Raw genomic sequence first — 21,805 nt, 5'->3', positions numbered from 1 at the left:
CCCTTAACCAGAAACCTCTTCTGAAGCAATTTACGATACTCTCAGTTCAAGCCAGGAAAACAACAGAAATTGTGGAAATACAAAAAAATATGCCCAATGGGAGAATGTTTCTCAGTTCTGCTAGCAGAAAGAAAGAATTTGCATTCTTGGCAACAGAGATAATACTACCCAAGACAGGAAATACATATCCAGTGGATGCTGCTATTATGCTGAATGTGTAAGGACAGCAAAGCTCACTCTAGAACAGGGCTAAGGGTGCTCAGAGCTCTGCTACCTCCTAACAAGAATTTGACCCACATCTGACCAAAATTTCCTAGCTGGGTAGTGCCTGACAGCCAGGAGCTGAGAATTCAGAAATGCTCAATTCCCAAGCTGCCAAAGCATTCTTATGTATGGCTGTAGGTAGGTCAAACCTGGCTTTTTGGCCAAGTATTGATTTTCAAAGGTGGCTGGGATAATGTGGTTCCTGTCTCCCTTGGGCGCTCAGCAGGGAGCATCGCTCCCTGACAGCGGGCTGAGAGTACAGCTGGAATGCACTTTCCGATGAGCGCTGCTTTTCCGTAGGACTTTCTTTTTCAAAATAGACTAAGAAATAACAAAAAGAGAGAACCAGCTGTTCCCCACACTGCAAAGGGGAAAAGGGATTGAAAAAGAAAATCTGCTCAACTTTTACATTTTGCCTTTTGAAATGCAAGTCTCTAGAAGTCCCTGGGGGAAAGTCTGAATATGACTTCACTCTGATGAGGGACCTCTAACTGTGCATAAAATAACGATCATTCACACATTAACACACAACAAAATAGGCTTCTTATGCAGCAGCATTATCTGGCTGTATTAGCTGATTGTTCTTAAGTGTGCTGTTTGGTTAGTGTTTTTGGAAGGGGACCAGGATCAGAAGTTATCACAGTTAACTTGCATTTTTTATTATCATAAAACTTAGAAACAAGAAGCTAAGTCAGTTCTACTGGTAAAGACACATATCAGCACTGAAGCACGAGACAATAAACAGTCACTTATATGAAAATACATTACAATAGCAAAATGCTATACTGGTGTCTAATACCCAGATCTGGGCAAAAATTCTTGACATTTTCTGATTCTTCTAAAGAATGAACTTTCTCCTCATTTCTCATCTGAAATGATGGGCCACTCAGGACATTAATAAAACAAAGCGCAGTGTGGTCAGTTATACCATACAGAGGTGAAAAATGAGATTCCTTCAAAATTCTGAAATATCCGTGTTGAAAATCGCAAGTGAATAGCTTAATCCATTCCACTTGGTCTGTGCTGCGGTTCAGTATAGCCTGGCAGCGTCCCTTCGTACTAGGGGTCTGGTCATCCTACTATCCACTGAACTCTTATGTCCAAAATCATCTCAGCAGCATCTTTTTTGTCATTTGGGTTATAATTTGCTAAGGAATGTGACCTTCAACTTTCCACCTCTAGACCCTATTCCTGCCAACATACGTGTGCTGGAGATGGTCCATGTAAGCACTCCTTGCTTTGGAGGGTTGCTCCTATAATGATGCAGTTGAGAGTAAACATAGGTAAAACTTTTTATCCACTTTTAAATGGAGCAATATAGATTTTACTGATCCTGTACACCAAATAGGAAAACTGAGCTCACTTTTACAATGATACATGCATGTATCATGTAGCTACATGCTCAGGACTAAGTACAGCACAAGTATATGATGGTAAGATTGCAGCTGTGATCCTTTTAGCTTGATTTAAATCTGCTTCCGTATGTATACGGAAAGTTAATGTTTATTTACCAATACTTGTTTGTTAAGGGGAAAGGAAGTGGTAGGTAAGTGAACATTTTTATGAATTTAGGATATATTGAGTGTTAGTTTTTTGGGGATTAAAGAGATTAGGGAAGAAGAGAATTGTGAAGAACTAAAATATTTTTATCAGACTTCATATTAAAAAAAAATCTGTTATTTTTTCTTTCAATTGTATTGTTCTGAAAAGTGCTTCCCCCCCTGCCCCGCCAAGAAATGTAAGGGTCAAAACCTGAAATGTATTTTTAACTCTTTTAGCATGAGCTGCCTATTTCACCCTTTTTCTGCATCTTGGATTTTTTCTTATAACTCTTTTAGTTTCACATCCACCCAAAACAAAACATATTTTCAGTTTGACCACAGACTGAAAGGTCACTTGTTCACATGACTGGATTTCATCATGTTCTCATTCAATTGAAAATGCTGATGCATGTGCATTTTCACATCTCCAGAAATGATTTATGTTAAAGAAAATTTTCTAATTCAATAAACACAAGTTTCTGAGAACACTTCTGTCCTTATTTAGCTTTGGAAAAATCTGAGAATCCACAGCTTGGGTTCAGTTTGAGATATTTCCCTTTAAGCTTGACCTCTGTCTCACTTAAGTGGCTTTACTCTGACTTCATGACATTGACTATCTGATATACAACAGGGTCAGAATCCGCCCCTGCACACTTATTATATTTGCTGGTCACTGGTACAGAAACATTATTAGCACTGAGAGGGGAAAAAAAGAGAGAAAGAGAGAATTTCCACTAGGATAGATGTGCGGATTAATATGCCTGCACCACTTTAAAACAAGTAATGCCAGATATATTACTTTGTCATATAAAATGTGCTAGTGTGCTAAGTGTGCTAAAAGCTGGTGTGTGTGACAGGGTGCAAAAGCTTGTTCTAACAGGACGAAAATAAATATTTTTGTGCCATGGATAATGGATCAAGAGAGTCACACCTGTAATGGAGCTGCAGCAGGCAATTTTTTTGTTTGTGAAATTTATCATTAGTGTACGGTGGCCACAAACTATTTTCCTTGTGGTAGGAAGGACTCATTGCCAACAGGCATCCTAGAACTTCTATGGAATATACACAAATATGTATATATGTGTATATATCCCACAGAAGGCTCTTTTATTGTATGCCAAAAACTGCACTCACCACTCCTCTCCCCGAGACCTCATATTTACCATCATTCAGCACACCAGGCATTAAGGGATGATGACTTTAGATACAGTTTTTATGGAAATCTGCTGTACAAGCCTATCAGGATTGCGTTATGGCCCCAGAAGAGTGCTACATCTCACCTGTAGAAATTTGCACCCCCATTTTCTCCAAGGATAAACCAAATTCATCCTGTATACATTTCACAGAAACTTTCCTACCTAGTTGCTGAGAATCACCTGTCCTGGACAGGCCACTTTTAAGTTTTCCCTTTATGAGATTCACCGTGTTGTTTTGTGTGCTAGTGACCTAAAGTGCCATATGTGGTGGTCTGCAAGAGCTGCAAATTTCATGAGTTCAGATCCCATTTTGGGCGCACAACTAAGGATCAGAAGCTCAGAAGGACTCAACGTGGGGCGTTGAGAGAACACTTTAGAAAATCTGAGATAAGGAAAGTCTTAGGGTTTCCCAAAGAATAATCTTGTCTTGAACTGCCAAGAGAGCAAGATTTCACCAGATTTTAGTGTGGTGGTGGGGGATTCTGAGCAGTAAAAACAGTCCTGCCAAGGAGCTGAATGACCAGACACCCTTTCTGAGAAGTAATGAGGCCACATTGTGTGTGTTAGGTACTGAACAGATACATGGGGAATAACTGCTCCCATCTCAATTTCAGCGTAAAAGAAAAGGCTGAACAGGTGGAGGAAACATAGGAGTAAGGACTTAAAGATGGAGGTGAATCTAGCTAATAAAGATGTGAGAGGGTCTTTCTGACCAAGAGCATTTGCACCTGCTGGCAGGATCTTTCTGCCATCCTGCCCTATTTTCAGGGGCCAGTTTTCTCTGTGCACTGGGGTGATTGTAAGAGAGAAGTTACATGTAGAAAATGAGATCTGGACAAAGAGGTGTCCTTATACCTAATGGACAGGGGCAGGAAGGTGCCCGTGGGAGAAAGAGATCAAGAAGACAGCTGAGACATGGGGAAAAATGAAGAACAAGTCAAAGAAAGGATGGGAAGCCAAACTGTCATGAGGTTTTGATGCAGGGACATTGTCAAGGTCTTCTAGATGCGCAGTGTTGTATAGTGGACCAACACCCAACGACTAGATTCAAGGAGAATCTGGAAGCAAGACAGATACCCACTGAGGAAAGAAGGGCAGGGCAAGATGATGATCTCTGAGCTTTTGTGATGTGTTTAATGCTGTTTCAGTGTAGATAAAACAGTGAAGGACTGAGACCTACTATGGGACCCAGGAATTGCAGAATAGGGAAGGATGGTCAAAAAGCCTTCTTTTCTGAGATGATTGATTGACTACGTAAAAGACCTGCTAGGTTTAAGAGGTATAGCCATGCTGTCACCATGAAGTTGCTTACTCCAAGCCATGAAGAGGCAGAGATCCTGGTGTTGCTTGGATCTCACACCTCCTGCTCTGCTCCTCTTCTCCCTTCACCCCCAGCGTGCCTTGATCTTTCTCTGTGCTCCGGACTTTTCCTTGTCAGCTCAAACGGATCTTTATATCGTAATAAATTGTCTCCTGCTAGGAAGAGGCTCAGTGTGGACAAAACAGTCTGGTCTCACTGCTGGTTGGGCTGCAATATCACACACAGTCTCCAGGCTGTCTCTACCAGAGAAGTCCTCTGCCCATTTGATCTCTTTGGCTACAATCCCCCATCCCCAGTGCTATGTATTCCCCAACCTCAGTGCCTCCCCAACACTAACTGTTTGCTTTTGGGCCCCACCATGTAAGTGGAAACGTTAACTAGGCAATCAAGCCTTGCTGTCACTTCTGGCCCAGAAGTGGAAACTGGAGGAAATCTAATAAGGTGAGGCAGGAAAGAGAAAGACTTGTAGAGAGTGAAGCCTGGTCATTGCAGAGCAGCTGGGTGGTAGGTGCTCAGGTGTGAGACCTCCTGGAAGTTAAGGTGTAAAGTCCAAATCTACGAGAACATTACTTGAGCCATTGTCAGTGATGTATTTATTGTGGGAGGAGAAGGAAAGCCGGGGAATTTCCCTGAGAAACAGTAAGGTCTATGAAAATAAATAAGTGCAAGGTGGGAAACTAAACATTCCTGAGCTCCGCACCTGGCTGTGCCATGCCATGATTGTCTCTTTGGTCTTTTGATCTTGTGTAGGGACTACTGGTTGTCAGCCTTCACCCAGCGAAAGTCTGGGGAGTCCCTTGTGGTCAGGGGACCACTCCAGCATTGTCAATGGTTGCAAGGGGGAGCACCAAGACAGTGATTTCTTTAGTTGCGCTTGCTTTGCATTAAACATAATGGAAAGCAAAATATTGCAGAGGTTTTCTCTCAAAATTTCAGTGGTTGAATTAAAAAAGTGTGGAAAATTTTGCTGTGTGTCTCTCTCTGCCTTGTCTTTTCTGTTTTCCTAATGTTAGGGCCAGGCAGGGAGATTCCACTTTCATGCTGAAACAGAAAGTGTTTGTGTGTGTTCCCTAGAAATTTTACATAAAGTTTTGAGACTGTATGTTGACTTAAAGAACTGTAAACAATTTCTTGGGGAAAAAAAATTTCAAGTTGCTTCTGCAAAGCACAAGATATAATTTTAATCTACTTTACAGGGAAGTTGGAAGGGATTAATTAAGCAGTTAACGATTAATCCGAGCTTTATGTTAGTGCAAAGTACTGAGCAAATCTGTTCATAAGGAAACGATGAAAAGTAATTACCTTTTAGAACTGAGAATCTGAAGAAGGGTCATGCAAAACTATACTGGAAGTGCTGGAGAAAGTTCAAAACACTTTTTTGAGTTGAGGAAGTTGTGCATTGGAGGTGGAACTAGTGATGTAGCGTAGCTGCAATATTCAAGAGCAATATTCCTACCCACAGGTATAAACTGTTCCTCCCTAACTTACAAAGTTTTGAAGAGCTCTCAGTTTTTACTTTCAAAAATATGTTTTTTCCTCCAATCCGACTTTTCATTTTTCTGTTTTGTTTTGGGTTTTGTTTGTTTGTTTGTTTCAATTCAACCTGCCACTTCAGCTTTCCCTACCCCTTAATTTAAGGCTGCAGGGAGCTGCAGGGGAATGACAGTGCAGAAGAAGGATAACAGTACAGAGATCGCACCCCGACGCACACCCACAAAAGCCAAGGTCCAGCGCGGTCACACCAGGGCCCTGAAGGGAAGCCCTCACCAGCTGCTGCCTGGGACCTACAGTAAAAAGGCACCAAAGAAAGTTTTGTGCTCCTTAGTGTAATCTACCAGCTTGATGTCACTAACGTTGACCATTAGCTTGTCTCCTACTTCTAAGGAGACCACAGCGCCCAGATAAATGGGCTGGAACCAGCTGTTTCCCTTTTCACTGAGGGTCTTGGTGCCAGTCAGCAGCTGGGTGGGCTCGGGGTAACTGTCAGTGACTTTGGTGATGATCTCAGTGACAGAATTAGTTTTACTGTAATTTTCAATGGGCCCTCGGAAAGTGACCTGAGCATAGACATAGTAGTCCCCAGACACAGGTATCACCAGTGCGTTGCTGGAATAACTCAAGTTGTTCTTGGTAAAGGCCAAGCCTCGCTTGTCTTCCCACTGCAGGATTGGCAGATGGTTTCCCATGGTGTTGGTGAGATCTTGTTTCTTCACTGCAGGAGGAAGAGAGAGGGAGAAGAGGTGGATTAGTTTGCTACAGCCGGGGATATGCTGCTGAATGTAATGTGAGATCTCTACTACAAAGGGCAAGCAATTTAAATAGGGTAATCAAAATGCTAGGACAGAGATGTTCTTATTTTACAGCTTGAAAACTGAGATGAATTGGCTGCAGGCCAACTGTCCAGTGATATTTTGGGAGGGTCTCCATAGGGTGTCCAGATCTGAGCAATCAGGAGTGAAAGCCAAGGATGCTTTTGGAAGACCTTGGCCAGTACAGGATGCCTGAAGGGGTATGTTGCGACTGGATGGCCTGGTTATGGTCAGATCCCAAATGATGAGACTGTCCTTCCTAAAGACTGAGTCTCATGGCATTGTGGAGCAATACAGATGGCTTTACCCTGCAGGTCCAGGGTGCTATCTTACCTATTTACAGAGTAAAAACCTTGTCCTTAAGTGAAACCAGTGCTGGGACAATTGTATGCATGGGTACCATGCCTGTACCTAATGGTTTGGGACAGTAATAAGAAATACTAAAGCATCATTTTCTTCAGTACCAATGGATTGCGATTGTGTTTCTTAGACAGATACTACTGGGCTTGCAAAAGCTTCACAGTGATCAGCATGATCTATCACCAAGCACCGAGACATTTGAACTTCTCCTCCTGCCAAGTCTCCTCTGAAGGATGTTAGGGTTTGTTAGCCCTTGTCTCAAGCTTTTCTTCCTCAGTGTTTGCAATGAAATCTTTTGCTGTAGAATTGCCTTTGGTTTACCAGTGTCATTTGATTTTACCAAAAACCCAGAAGACCCCACTGTGCTTCAAAAGACCCATTTCCAAAGCAACACATTATATTCAGCACCATTTTTATCTCAATTTTTTTTTTCAAAATACTTTGCTGGAACAAAACACTAAGGTTGGTGTTAGCCTCAGCTTTCCTCCAGACTTTTCCCCAGCCTTGTAATTAGCTGATTACAAGCAGAGCTCTAATCCAAACCCCAGCGTTAGTCTGATCCAAGCCAAGGATGTTCCCCTGGCTGCAGGGATCTCAGGGGAAGAATCAGGGAACTGCTGCCCTATTCCCTTCGCCTCTCCTCCGCTGTTTTAATTTCTCTCACAGAACAGCCAGAATAAGCCCTAGTACTTATTCATTTTTCTGGAGGGAAGCAAAAGAGTTCTCTCTGCTCTTTCCTGACTGCCACATAAAATTGTTGTGGTATAACAGCAGCTGAGGCAGTGAAAAGGAAGAGGATGAAACCCATTAAGATTCTGCCAGGTATTAAAACGAACCTGGAAAGTTAATGTTAAATGCTGAGAAAGACTGAGGTAACTGATTTCCAGGAAATGAGATCTTTTTCATGAGCTTGAGTTAATGTTTAAAGTTGATTTTGATTTGGTATTTGGGGAAGGGGTGTTGTGTGCATGGGTAGGGAGGGAAACTGAATGCAGGTAAGGGAAAGCTTTGAAATTCTCTTGGCAATAACCATTAGGTTTATTCTGGGTGAAATAAGATTCAGAAAAACTAATATGCTCATTTCCCAGTGGCATCCATTTCCCTCTTTTTGCTAGAAATAAATGATGCGTAAGGAGACAAGAAGGTATTAGGAGTGCAATTTCTTGCATATTCTCTGAGTAGCACAACAAAATAATCGCCTTCTTTCAGCCTGCCTGTCAGTGCTGCTGAAGTAGCAAATCTTTCTGATCTTTCCCCAGGAGGCAAAGTACATGAGGAAAGTATTTCTGTGTGGGAGAACGATAGACAGGGATTGTGATAGCAAGCTGAGCTAAATTATAGAAGTATTATAGGGACTATGAGGCTTAGAGCCAATGGAGCTTTGTCTGATACAGAGAGAGAGGAATAAAAGAAAGTGAAAGTACTCATGGTCTGCCTTCATCCTCATCTACCTCTCAGGTGTCTAGGGACTGGTTTGAGTCCTGACAAAAAAACTAAAGCAGCATTTGGGTCACTCTAAGGTTTACAAGAGCTTGGAGTAATAGCTCTCAGAGATCAGCTGGTAGCAGATGAAATCTTGCTTGAGATGGGAAGGACCAGAAAAGATTAGAATATTTCCAGAAAACGTCCTGGGCTCTTTTCCATTTTGGCAATTTTGGGGAAAAATTGAAGAGAAGCTGCATGTGAAATATTCTTTTCCTCATATAATGACGCATTTAAAATGTCAATGACACTCAATTCTTCAATGTTTTTTATAACTAACAGGCATCTCAAATGAAGTACATGATTTCATAACTTTCAGAATTAGGCAACTATAATTTTTAAAGCTATAACCTCCCTTTTAGGTTAAAGCTCGCTCTATTGATGCTCTCTATTTTCAAGTGAATTAATTTTCCCCATGCTTCCAATACAGGTCAAGAGAAAAAAAATGCTTGTTCAAGTGCCTTTGAATACAGTATAGCTCCTTTTCTAGCAGCAGTTGTACTTTGTACTTGTAATTTATTTATTTCATAAATATATGGAGCTATACTTCCTAAAAATATACATATTATGCTAATTCTTGAATTAAATAAAATCTGCTTTTAATAAGGATTTGTTGCTACAGTTCCTTCAACTTTTCCATCCACTAAAAATTTTTGGCATCCCTTACATGTGAAATTACTTCTCCTTTCCTCAAATCCCTTTCGATTTAATCCCTTGCTGGAGAATCCCTGTTGCTTGGCAACTTTTTGGGTACATTTTGTGGCATATTGCTGAACTTGTGGGGTTTCTACAATTCTTAGTCCTCACTGGTGTGACAGCCTGATACTGAACACTGTACGCTGAGGCCAGACTCTTGGTCTCAGCAAGAGGTTAGAGTCTGAGTCTCCTCTTGTAGTAAAGCCCTTGTACAGCATGTACTGCAAAGTCCCATGGCTGCAGGGTCTCTGTTGCTCAAGATCGTGCCCTGGGAGTTTAATAACTGTCCTTAAAAGGTCGTTACTTCCAACAATCAAGTGGAACCAGAAAATAATGTTCTACCCAGATTTAGTGGAGTGCTCAGATACCATTGCAACATGATACATGCAAGCCAGGTACTTGATGGGGCTTCTGCATCACAGTTCATCCAGCCATGCCACCGGCTGGTGACAAGAAGGAATAGGCCTTGGTCTGCATCTTGATCCAAAGTGCAACCACATAAGTCAGAGAGGGGATCATGGCATGGCATGGCGCAGTCAGCACCAAATGTACATTAATGCACAGGAGAGAACGGGGATGGAGAAAAGTCCTAGCTTGGTATTCACATGGATTTTGAAATTCTTCACTAGCTATAGCCAACCTGGGAGAGGACACCTTGATGCCAGTTTGGATACATTCAGAATGGTCCATATGTGTTAAAAAGGGGAAAAACAGGTGGAAAATTCATCATGAAGGAACAGAGACCAAAACATTGAGTCATTCTACTACTGTTAATTCAGTGGTGCACTCCCATGAAAGTACTGTGGCTAGTTCTCATTCCTCTCACTCCTCTGCTCTCACCTTCAGAATATATGTGCCTAAAACTAGAAAAAAGACAGAGAGAACAGAGATCTGGAATAGATTTCCTACAAGTGAGAGTTTGTAGCCTGCCACCTTCGCTTTGAAAAAGGTACCTGAGGTGGGGGAATGTAACAAACATCTGAAGAATAATTATTCCTTTTTCACTTTCTATGCACAGGCCATGGTTTCTGAGAAGACCAGGGTGGCACCCAAGAAATTATTATACAGCAAGTTTAAAATAACAGGAAATATTTTCTCACTGTGATGCACTGTTAAGCTCGTGAACTCATTGCCACAGGGTACAGCACCAAAAATATGCTTGGGCTAAAAAAAGGTCAAAGATAAGCTCATGGAAATTAGGTTCCCTGATGGCTATGTAGCACAGCAGCCTGGGAGTAGCTTTTTTGTACAGAAAAGGAGCGATAAAATCACTGTAGCTTTTTCCTTTTCATGCTCCTTGCTATGGCAAACAGTGACTGGCCCAAAACAGCAGGTTGAGGAGGACGGGAGATTGCTTGGGAATGACGGCGAAGGAATTTTTGCAAATGGGGCTGGGGGCTGCGGAACTTTGAAAGAAACTGTTGGGTGCTTCCCTGTGGCAACCGGACTTTTGTGCAACCCAGTGAAGTTCCCATCAGCAGACCAGTGCTTCGGCTGCTCTTCCGAGTTGGCTGTACCAGGCGCCTCTGGGTCCCTCTGCCATGGGGGGAGTCAGGGGAGACAGGGACACTTACAGTAGCACACATGGTCCTTTTGCTCCTGCAAAGTTACACTTAAGCAAAGATGTGATTTTTGAACAAGGACAGGTTAGTTTTGGAGCTCTAGCAACCTGAGTGCAAAAGGGGATGGGGCCAAGGATGCGTGTTAGGAAGGTGCTTGTGGATTAGGGAAAGTAAACTATACTGGGAAAGAAATCAGCCCTGAAATGCTGATTGGTTTAACCTTGTAGGTGAATTTCTGTGAAGCATCATGCCAGTTCTTGCACGCTTCAAGTTACCGAAATGCTCCCCTGGGACAACACACCGGGTGTTGGGGAAGCCTCTGCAGTGAGCTGTATTTTTGAGAGGTATAAATTGCCTTAGGTCAGAGCAGCTGGAGAGCCTTTCAGCACTCAACTCCATCCACATGGGAACCAGCTATGAACTTTTTCCTCTTCTCTGGTAATACCTAAATTTTCCATGTGGCTGGAGCTGATGAGGACGGGGAAGGGCTCAGGACAGTGTCCTTGGTGTGATGACAGCTAGACTTTCAAGGCTAAGGTGGTGAGATGGTGGCCTTGCAAATGCTGGCAGCCCCTCAGAAATGTATGGCAGCCCACCCCACTTTGTGATCTCACCTCCTAAACAAGATAAGGTCTTGGAGGGGTTCAGCTGGACAGACCTCTTCCCTTGCTTTCTCCAATGTGAGTCAGAGATGATCTCACTAAAACCAGGAGGCTATTTGATGGCAATATGGTGTGTGGCACAAGTCAGACCTTGCAGAAAAATAAGGGCCCTAAAACTGGTCTTATTTGACCTGATTTTGCTCCAAACCTGGTAGTTTTTCCCAATTCACTGCTCCGTGAGGGCTCACTTGGGCTTTTTCCATTGCCTTTTCTAGAGGATTCAGCAGATCACTAATACACCAGGCACATATTTAAGTTCAGTTACAAGAGCTGCTCATTTAATGAAATAAATGGCTTGGAAAAGTGAAAAGAAGAAAAGTTTCTGTCAACTACCTCCTTCATTGGCCCTTTTCTGCAAACACAGGCTGCTGTAAATCTGTCATGGTCAACAAGGCAAAGCTGATGATGATTTTCCCCATGTTTCCTGCAATACCTGATCCTATCAGACCCATATAAACCAAGGTTATTGCACTGCTACATCTGCTGTAATACCTGTAGGAAACACTTCATTTTTGAACAAGCATTACCTGTCAGATGCGCTCTCGGCTTTTCTGCACTGGAAAGTGTATCTGTAACTGAGGGGAAAAAAGAAAAAAAGTGTGTAAGGATCCCACATCCCTTAAACACATCCCTGGAAGAGTTTAAGACCAGATTGGACGAGGCTTTGGGCAATATGGTCTAGTGGAGGGTGTCCCTGCCCGCAGCAGGGGGGTTGGAACTAGATGGGCTTTCAGGTCCCTTCCAACCCAAACCATTCTATGATTCTATGATGTTTGCTACTATTCAAGTCACTGAGATGTGAGCGGTGATCTATGCTGCCGAGGAAATGTGTGCAGCCCCTTTCCCTTTCCATTTCTGCATACATTTGAGTTAGGAGTTATTTGCCATGATTGTTTATTGACATCATTGAGGTAATAAAATCCCTTTGGAAATGACTGAACTTGTCAGGCCTGCTGCGGTGTTGACATGGCACATCGCGGCCATGTCTTAAATTGCTGGAGGGTGAACGGAGGGGAGGTGTGGTGTGCATGGGCTCCCAAATCCATGCTTTTGCATGTTCAGGGAGTTATACCGATCTCAGAGAGCTGCTGGGAAGGTCTGTGCCTGCACTAGAAGGAGCGAGCTTGCACAGCCCTGGGGTTAGAAATGCTCGCACTTTCGATATGGCCCCAGTTATCTCCCTGCATCTTGTTGCCCAGGTTTGCCTCTGTCTGCCCTGGCTTGTTTGGCTCGGGAAGGATCTGGGTGGTGAGAGAGGAAGGCAGATGGGGAGGCGTCTGTCAGCAGGGTGCTGCGGCAGCGATTGCAAAACCTCGGTAAACAAAGGTGTTGGGGATGAGGGAAAGGAATGGCAAACTTACCAGTATGTACTGCCCGTTGCTTCAGAAAGCGAGAGCCCCTCTCTTCTGTGACCTGCAGGAGAGATTTGCAAGCAGTTAGCTCAGGGGTCCAGCGTATACAGTACCTCCACAGAGGGTCTGGTCTGCATTATCCCAGAAAATGGAGTATGCTACAGTAATATTATCGACCTTGGATAGAGTTTTTATGTAAAAGGACAAGTCCTGACAGGGCTTTGCTTCATTGCAAGAGTTTTGTGCTGTTTGTTTGAAACCGCCTGCATCTCAGAAAAGATGCCAGGGACAGGACCTGGGATCCTGTGGCAGTGCTTACATTAAAGTCGTCTTGTTCAGAGGCTGACAAGCCCTTGGCATAACTGGCGGAGGACTGCCAGAGTGGCCAGAGTGAAGTAGCCATCATTGACCATCCTTTGTGATGGTGCCTCCATCCAGCACTGCTGGAGCACCTCTGCTGCTTAGAGCTGCTTCTGTCCCTCAATCTGTGCAGAGCAAACAGAGCAAGTAAAGCAACGCGAGCAATTCTTCCCTGTCTCAAGACTCAGCAGGTCTGAGCCTTTGCAGGTGCTCAGTGCATCCATAATACCAGTGAAAAGACTAGCTGAGGTGTATCAGCTACAGAGCTGCTTTTTCACCTGCTTTTCTTTCTGCATCTGTGTGATTTCAGACTGTTAGTCTGTTGCTTAGGTCTGTCTGGAATCTTGGGTTGCCTCATTGGAAGATGGACAGGAGCTCAGCAGGTCTGAGAATGAGCTGGCAGAAGGTGAGCTCTGCGGCTCGCTGACACTGCACCGACGGAAGGCAAGGTTTTGCAAACATTTGTGTCCTTGCCTCTTACGTTTTGCTCTAGAGCTGAACACCAGCACACTCATAACACGTTCCCGTGCCAACATGCATTTGCATGGCAGCAGGGCATGGCCCTGGGCTGTGCCAAGCAGTTCTGACGTATAGGCTGAGCACTTCAAAGGAAGCTGCTGTCTGCCTGCCACATGCCTACTGGGGCTGGTCCCTCTGAATCACATTTGGGCATGGCCGGTGGCTTCTCACCAGGTGCTGGTCCTCTTACGGCAGCCTGCAAAGCCTGTGGGTCCTAACTGGAGGATGCTGACTCTGGATCTGACCTCCCTGGCATGTGAGGAGCGTCCCTTATGCGTTCATTGAGGGTCTAGGCCAACAGCGTGGTTGCAGAAAGCAGACAGTCTGGGTTATGCAGCCAGGTCAGGGTTATGCAGCCAGGTCAGGGTTGACTATCGGGGCTGTCAGGAGCCCCTATCACACAATGTTTGTGAGGAGCATGCTGGTGTGATATGGTGTGTTTCCTGGACAGCTACAATAAATACATTGAATAAACTGCCACCAATAGCTTGCAGCTAAGGATTTGACGCACATTGCTTTAATAACCAGGCTGAAATAGTATTAGCACATAGACTATAGCTATCTCCTGGTGACTGTCTCACAAATTTCAGATACTGCAGGAGAAGTAGAAAATAGATAATTTATATTGGCCAGAAGGAGGAGAGTATTTGTGGGAGAAGAGTCAGGCTGCCTGGGTTTGGGGACTGCCAGCTGCTCTAGTGAGCCCAAAGATATTTTAATGTTTTACTAGCAGTAAACATCCATGTGCTCCTGCAGAAAGCCATAATTTCTAACATAGGTGCTCGAGTTGGAAAAAAAAATGGAGAAGGAAAACTGCAGGGAAAATTCTCTTCCCCCCCCCCCGCAGCGTTCCCCACCTGTACACAGATGTATAGCCCAGCCATAGCAATCTGCTGCTCTGCAGGAAACGTCACCTAGAAGGGACAGTGGTGCAAAAGCTCAGTGTGTGGCTCACAAGAGAGAAATGGTGTTGCACTGTCAATGAGATGTCTGGGCATTTCACTATGACTAATGACTTTCTCCAAGGTCCTGTGTGCTTGCTACGGTGTCTAAACATGTCTGTACTTTTGATCTGACACAGAGTCATAGCCAGGTGACTTTGTCCTTCCCTGTGTGGGAAGCACAAGATCGGTGTGGAGAATTTCCCTTAAACACTCCCCCTTGCTTTTGGCCAGGTGTATATGCAGACATTTACACCATTATTTATGTGACACTTCCTACGTATTTATCTAGTGACATATTTTCTAATGATGCTAAGTACTGTACTGAGCTACAAATCAATCACAAACCTACATTTAATCATGTAACTTCAGTGGGACTGCTTACATATTTAAAGCCTAACTTCTGCTGAAGTACTTTATATAAACTTGGATGTTGCAATACAGAGGTGATGGGAAAATGGGAAGGATATCAAGAAGAATTCTGCTTCTTTATAAAAAATAACAGAATGGTTTTGACTAAAAACTGGGGAGAAGCTTTTTATGCAACCTCAGTGTACTGGTCAGAAGGAAACTCCAGGTGCAGGTGCTGCATTCACAGATGCTAAAGGACAGTGTGATGCAGTAGACAGAGCAGGGTGCTGCAAGGTGTGAAATTATTTTGTTGCTTGGCAAAGGTACGTTTGAGGTTTTTTTCCTAATTGTGCTATTTGATAAGGATACAAATCTAAACCTCCTATAGAAGCTATTTTAGCACTAGACAATGCTACATAATGACCAGGTATTAGTAATATTTGTCCTAAATAGGCGCAGGTGTTGTACATTGATGGTGTAGATGAGGTGGTGAGGGAGAGCTAAGCAGCATGAGACAACAGAGAGATCATTTACACAGTTAGTGGTTTTCTCTCTTTTCCTTTCTTTCTTAGCTGTAATTCTGAAAAGTTCACAGCATGGCTTCAATTTTCCCTTTGGTTACTGTGGAGAGACTAACCAGCACTGAGTGATGTTGAAAATCCCACCTTACAGCTGACTTGCAGACAATGTCTTGGACAGCTGGCTCTAATTACTCTGAAGACTGTGGTATGCAAAACACTTCCATATTTTTTTGATACCAAGAATGTCCAAAAGCCCCAGTGCATTTATACCCATATATTGCTAAAGCCAAAAAGAAGGGCTGAACATCCCCTGTTCTTGCGCTTTGCCTCTTGCACCTCCAGGAAAGGCCGGGGGTATCCGATAGACAACTGCCTGGGAAAAGCAGCTTGGCACTGCAGGCAGAGTGATTAATAAGGAAAATATCCCCAGCACTTCCATCCATTCCATTTTTAGCACGAGACACTATTTTACGGGCAGGGTCTCTGCAGGTCATGCATGGTAGATACACCCTCAATTTTGCTAGCTCCGGAGATGCTGCATGGCCCGGGCTGGGCATTTTTGGTAGGGGCTTGTCCTGTGCCAGTACAAACTGGCTTCAGTGGGAATATTTCAGCTGGACTATCGTGCCCAGTGTAAGCAGGTACCCAGGGCATGTGCTCACCGGCTTCTTTGCCCACAAGGACCCTGTACATCAAGAGCAACGGCCAGTCAGGAGTTTTACCGCTGCTGGCTTTTGGAAGGGGAATCCCACCCACCTGGGGCTAGGTGCAAGGCTCACTGCTCCTCCCCAGGCATTTCTCCTTCCCTGCAGATCAGGAAGCCATTTCAGGTTCTCTTTCCCATTTGGGCAAGCCATTAGGGCTTCTGGTTCTGCCTTAATTATGGTTCTGACAGTCCTTTTCTGAGCTTTGTTGCTAGCTTTGTGGCTTCATCCTTTCAGACAGGATCCAGGTGAAGCTGCTAGGACTCTAAAGTCCCTCCTGTACTGCAAAGCTCCCTTCCTTCTCCATTGCAAAGCTGACATGGCACACAGGTTCACGTACAACCCTTTGGACAGCTTTTGGAATTTTCCTTTACGCTGCTTGTGGTCCTGCCATGCCAATATGCCATGAAAATAAGCCCAAGTACCAACATCTCGAGGCCACAGGACTTGATGCTCTGCTTTATTGGGCTAGCTAAGCAGGTTGCTAAGGCAGCCAGAGATGTTCTCCTGGCTGCTGTGCCGTTCCCGTCGCAGATTTGTGCACTCAGACTGAAACTGGGCTTCCCTTTGGGGAAAGACACACTGCAGCCCTGGCCCTTCCTCTGGAAGGGGACCTCTAGAGCCTTTTATAGATTTCCTGCTAATAACCCAAGCCATGTGCTACTCCTTAAAGAACCCTATTTCCTCACCTCGCTCTGTCTTGAAGTGCAAAAGAAAGTGATTTCTATTTCCAAAAGGGAAGCAGTGTAGCAAGCCTGGAAGGTGTCCAGGGAAACCATCATCAGACAAATTAGATGCAGCACACCATGAAAGAGAGAGAACCGGTGGCTCACACATGTCGCTGTAATGACATAACTTGCCCTGCTTTTTCCTGAAAGGGACATTTCTAGATGAAAAGGTGAGTTTGTATCCTTTCAGAGGCAGAATGTGACCACATGTACACCCACACAGAAGCAGAGATGAATAAACCGCCTCACCTCGCAGGCAATTCAAAGAGGCACACCCCTGTTGCACAAACCTTCCCTGGCTCCCCTTGTCCTTCTCCTTGCTCCAGGAAGGACTGGCTCAGGAATTTACTATGTCTGCTTCTCAGCTGCCAAGTCCCTCCCTCCTCCAGGACTGGCCCCAGTGCAGGAGAAGTTGATAATTTGGCATGTGTGGGCTGAGCTCCAGTCCTGGGGTAACGAGAGGACTCCTCTCGTGGGCTTGCTGCTGCATGGGTCAGCAAGCAAACACGCATCTGGTGCAAACTCAGGTCTGCCCACTTGCTCCCAGTATGCCCAGGGCATCCGCACCCCAAAACCGGTGCCACAGAGAGCTCTGGTACACGTGTCTGGTTCCGACCTAGTCCTCCTGATTTGGGCTATCAATGGGGCACATGAGGAAGGCATCCTTTAGCAATCCAGTTCTAACACTTCAAATGCAGAAGGAAATGCAAAAAGCCATTTTCCCCGAGAGCCTTTATGCCCAGAAATGGTCCCATGGACTGAAACAGGCTACAGCTGTGCCTAGTCACAGGACTGAGCACCCGGGCTCAGCCCGTGACACAGCTCTTTGGGGAATTAACAGAACGTTACACAGGCAGACAAATCCACCCATCTGTGTTCTGTTGCTGGACAACACTGGCAATGCAGTCAGTCACCAGTGGAGTGAATGAAAAATTCAGAAAATGCAGGATCCAGTTGAACTGTAGCTGGCTGCTCCACCCACCAGGCTTGGCTCGAAGGCAGCGGGCAGCCAGCCAGCCCCGATGATTTTTCTCTTCCTCACTGGGACTCACAGAGGCTGTAACTCATCTGATCACCTCGTTACATCATTGTGGGAATACTACATGCTAATAATTCAGCGCATATGCATGGAAATACACACTAGCATAGCCCAGGCTAGCCCGAATCTAATAGGTTACATTGCGTTTTTCTTCTTAAGAAGCCAAACCCACTCACAAAAATACTTTTTCCGCTAACTCTGCCAACAGGGTCATGAGCCAGGAACAATCAAACAGGTTAACATTTTATCATTATTTCACTCTAACATTGTTTCAAGAACTGAACTGTTCTGCTCTGCGCAACCTTGCAGGACACAAAAAAAGAGCAATGCAGCTGAGACTGTCCAAAGAGTTTCTCCATTCCATGTACACCTGCTCTAGGTGACCTAAATACCAGGAACAGGATCAGCACAACAACATGCACTTTCACATGTGCAAGAAATTGGCAAATTTAACAGTCTGAGGAACTGCCCAGGGCTGCCACATCTCCTTCCAGCTGTGCATGAAGTTATAACCAGGTAACGCAGAAGATGCTGCACCCAGAAGCTGGCACCGCTTGGGCACGAGATGTTGGCTGTGCAGGCTTGAGGTCAAATGGGGGCCAGCACGTCTCTGTGCAGCCGAGAGCGTGCACGCGAGCAGCTGTGGTACAGCTGTCACACTCTCTAAACATCCGCAGACTAAAAGTGTGCAAGGTTAGAAATCTGCCTTTGAGGCCACTTACTAACGTGGTTTTGACGTTGCTAAGTGAGCATATAACAAGCAGGCTAATTAGTTGGGGGATATCAGACCTGAAGTTAAAATTCAAAGCTTAATTCCTTAGACCTATATGCACATATGCATCCTTGTAGCATGGGGCAGTCCTGCTGAATTCATAGTCTACAGTGGAAGTAGGCACTTGTTTGCAGTCTGGTGTAAGAAGGAGTGGGGTGGCATAGAAGAGCAGTAGAAGCAGCCATACCAGTAAGCTTGTGTTGCTAGGAGCGAAGCAACTTTAGCTGTCTGTCAAAGGAGAAGAGCTGAGAAGAACCCTGGATCTAGAGAAAGTTTTCATGGGGAGTAAAAAATGGGATGCGAAACTTAGGGTCAGACTCCTTAATTGTCTCAAATCGTCTCTCTGCAGCGGTTCGCATTAATATTATGAGAGCTGTAGCTGTCTACCCAGTGATGGATGACGGTCCCTGACCCGCACACATCAGTGGTGTGGCTAGCAGATGTTTGCTGAAATAGGACACTGGGAGGGGAAGTCTCAGAGTTAACCCGAAAGAAAGGAGGAAAATGAGCCATAGTGTCAAAATCTGTCTGGAATCAGTGGAGAGACACTGATTTCCATCAACTAGTGATTTTTCTTAAGCATTTCCTGCAGCATGTCAATAAAAGTTTTAAAAAGTTGTGCGCTGTACTGTGACCTTAGTGAAATTAAGACAAGAGGAACAGAAACCGTTAGTTAAAAAGACCAAACAATAATAAGTTTTATCCCAGGCAGATTTGGTTTGCAAAAGGAAGGAATATAACAGTAAGTTTCTGATGTTCCTTTAAACATGAGAAACTCATAAAGAGAATAAAAGAACCAACCCAACCCTGGAGACATGGGACGCGGTGCTCTCCTCCTCGCAGCGTGGCAGGACAGAAATCAGCCGTCAGTTTCTTACCTGGCCGGCGCAGGAGCTGGGGGCTCGAAGGTTTCCGACCAGCAGGTAGGCAGTGGGCAGCGCCAGGAGCAGCACGGAGAGCAGGCACAGGAGCACCGCGCACCGTATCCTCCGCAAATCCTCCCTGAGGTGCATCCTGGAGGCTTGGTTGGTCCCAGGAGCCGCCTCCTCTAGGGTTATCTCAGCCACACGGTCCATGCCGGCGTCTGGCGTGCGAGCTGCTGCTGTTCCTGGATGGGAACTGGGAACAGCAAAATCTCTTCTGGAGTCTGCCCTGCATGGAGACCCCCATTAAATAAGAGCTGCCCCGAGTGTGGGAAGGCACCGACACACACACACCCTCCCTCCCAAGGAATGCACCGCCTACAATAGAAACCTAGCTCAGGGAAAGAGAGCACCGCGGCTCCCCGAGCTCCCCGAGGTGCCTGCTGCGTGCCTCTGTCTGCCTTTTTTCCCCCCTCGCTGTGCAGAAGGAAGCTAGGAAAGTCCCAGTGGGTGGAACCAGGATAAACCCTGCTGCTGGGCTGGATAAGCTTGAAAGCTTTTCCGCATGGCAAAGGGAACATGAAACCAATGGGAGTGAAAGTGAGAAGCAGGGGTAGAGCGAGAGCGGGCAGCAGAAGCGAGCAGGCGGTGTCCTGGAGCCCAGCAATGTCAGCGCAGCCCCGGGGGAGAGGGGACGAGCATTTTAGGGAAGGCAGGGGTATCACAGGTGACCCCCAGAAGCGGTCTGATTCTCTGAAATATTGCTCCGTTCCTATGTTTTAGCAGAACTTGCAGCAGGTTGCAGGTTGCTCAAAGTACCTTTTGCACCAAACAGTCCGGGGTCAGGCCTAAACCAGGGTGTTTTACTGCTGTGGGGCTTGTCCTCTCCAAACTCTATTTAATTGTGCTTTCACAGGAGCCTGTTGTCATTACTGGGAAAAGCTGTGTCTTATTTCACTTGGGAAAAATTTATGTCATCTTACTTCATTGATAACTGATATTTCTGATTAAAAGGGCCTGCTGCCTGTTGGCAACTGATTTAGGAGAAACAAGCTCAGCTAGCAGCCCAGGTCCAGCTGGAAGGGGCTCCCTTCTCCCCTGGGGAAGCCTAGATGTACGCTCGCTCCCTGCCACACAGCAGCAGCCCACCCTCCGTCCGCCGGCCTTGGCAGGGATTAGGAAGGGCTTGGCGAGAGCCGTCAGTGGAGATGTTGCCATATAGACTTATCCAGATTGTTGAAATTGGAAATTTTTTTTTCCTGGGAAAACGTGGTTCTCATCAAAACTGAAACTTTCTTTGATTTATACACACACACTGATGTGCAGAAACTTCTCCTTTTTCTCTGGGTAGAGAAACAGAGTGGAAACTTACTTCTTAGTGAGAGCACAACAAGGTTTGCTTTACCCTGCCTCCCCATGAAAAACATTGCAGATTTGTGTTATTACAAAATAATATCAAAGAAAGAAAAATATTTTCTCATGTCTCAGTCTGCCTGCAACCCCCCCCCCCCAATAAAAAGTCAGCCAAATAAAAATTCAGCTTATAATTTGCACTTTGATAACACTACTAGAAATCTTCCTATTATAATAATCCGGTGCAGTTCTTGATATACTAGAAAGCTAAAAGTCATGCTCTGAGCAGAATGTATAATTTAGTGAGGATGACAGGCTGTCAGCGGTAGGGACAGGGATCCTTGCCAGCAGACTGGACAGGCAATAGGCCGGGGAAAGAGAAAGTGTGAAGGGGAAAGCAAGAAATAGTGAAACCCAGTGTGATTTAGGGAGATGGAACAGGAGAGCTGGTAAAGCTCCAAAGGATGTGTGCTCTATTCCCAGCCAAGCCACGTAACTCCTTTGTGACCTTAGGCTAGTGACTGACTTTGTTTCCTTCTTTAATTCATTGTTTGTTTTCATTTAGGCTGTAAAACCTTGAGGACAAGGACTACTCCTTGTTTTTACAACACCCAGATATGATTTCAGGGCAGGTGTTGCTCCATTGATCATAAATTTAAAAAACAGAATGAGTGGGAAGATGCTGCTTAGATCAATAGAAAGAAAACTCATATTTCTGGAGTGCTGTGGAGTGGAAGTGCTGTGTAGAGATGTGAATTTTTTTCTTTTGCCACCACCCGCCCCCCCCCCCCGGGGGTCCCAGTTGCTTATTCTAGGGCAAAATACTAAAAAACTAATACTAATATTTTGGCCATGAGTGTCAAAGTTAATTTTCTCTTCATTGTGAGTGCCACAAAATGCTTAATATTT

The 21,805-nt window shown here is 45.0% G+C and overlaps 1 protein-coding gene across 2 annotated transcripts; it reads right to left on the bottom strand.

Moving 5' to 3' along the window:
- Nucleotides 1-898: 898 nt before the first annotated feature.
- On the bottom strand, nucleotides 899-20,002 carry TNFSF15 (TNF superfamily member 15). Of its 2 annotated transcripts, XM_010300627.2 has the most exons (4): nucleotides 19,559-20,002; nucleotides 12,755-12,806; nucleotides 11,921-11,968; nucleotides 899-6,534 (listed from the first exon to the last, which is right to left on the bottom strand). In XM_010300627.2, the coding sequence occupies exons 1-4, from the start codon at nucleotides 19,754-19,756 to the stop codon at nucleotides 6,107-6,109; spliced, it is 726 nt and encodes a 241-aa protein (XP_010298929.1). In that variant the 5' UTR covers nucleotides 19,757-20,002; the 3' UTR covers nucleotides 899-6,106. The 2 variants fall into 2 exon arrangements, with proteins under 2 accessions (XP_010298929.1, XP_075629014.1); XM_075772899.1 differs by lacking the exon at nucleotides 11,921-11,968 and having other exon boundaries at nucleotides 5,981-6,534; nucleotides 19,559-19,890.
- Between the last annotated feature and the right edge of the window lie 1,803 nt (nucleotides 20,003-21,805).

This window comes from Balearica regulorum, chromosome 20, assembly GCF_011004875.1.
Source record: "Balearica regulorum gibbericeps isolate bBalReg1 chromosome 20, bBalReg1.pri, whole genome shotgun sequence".
Lineage (NCBI taxonomy): Eukaryota > Metazoa > Chordata > Aves > Gruiformes > Gruidae > Balearica > Balearica regulorum.
This window is presented reverse-complemented; position numbering and strand designations above follow the sequence as displayed.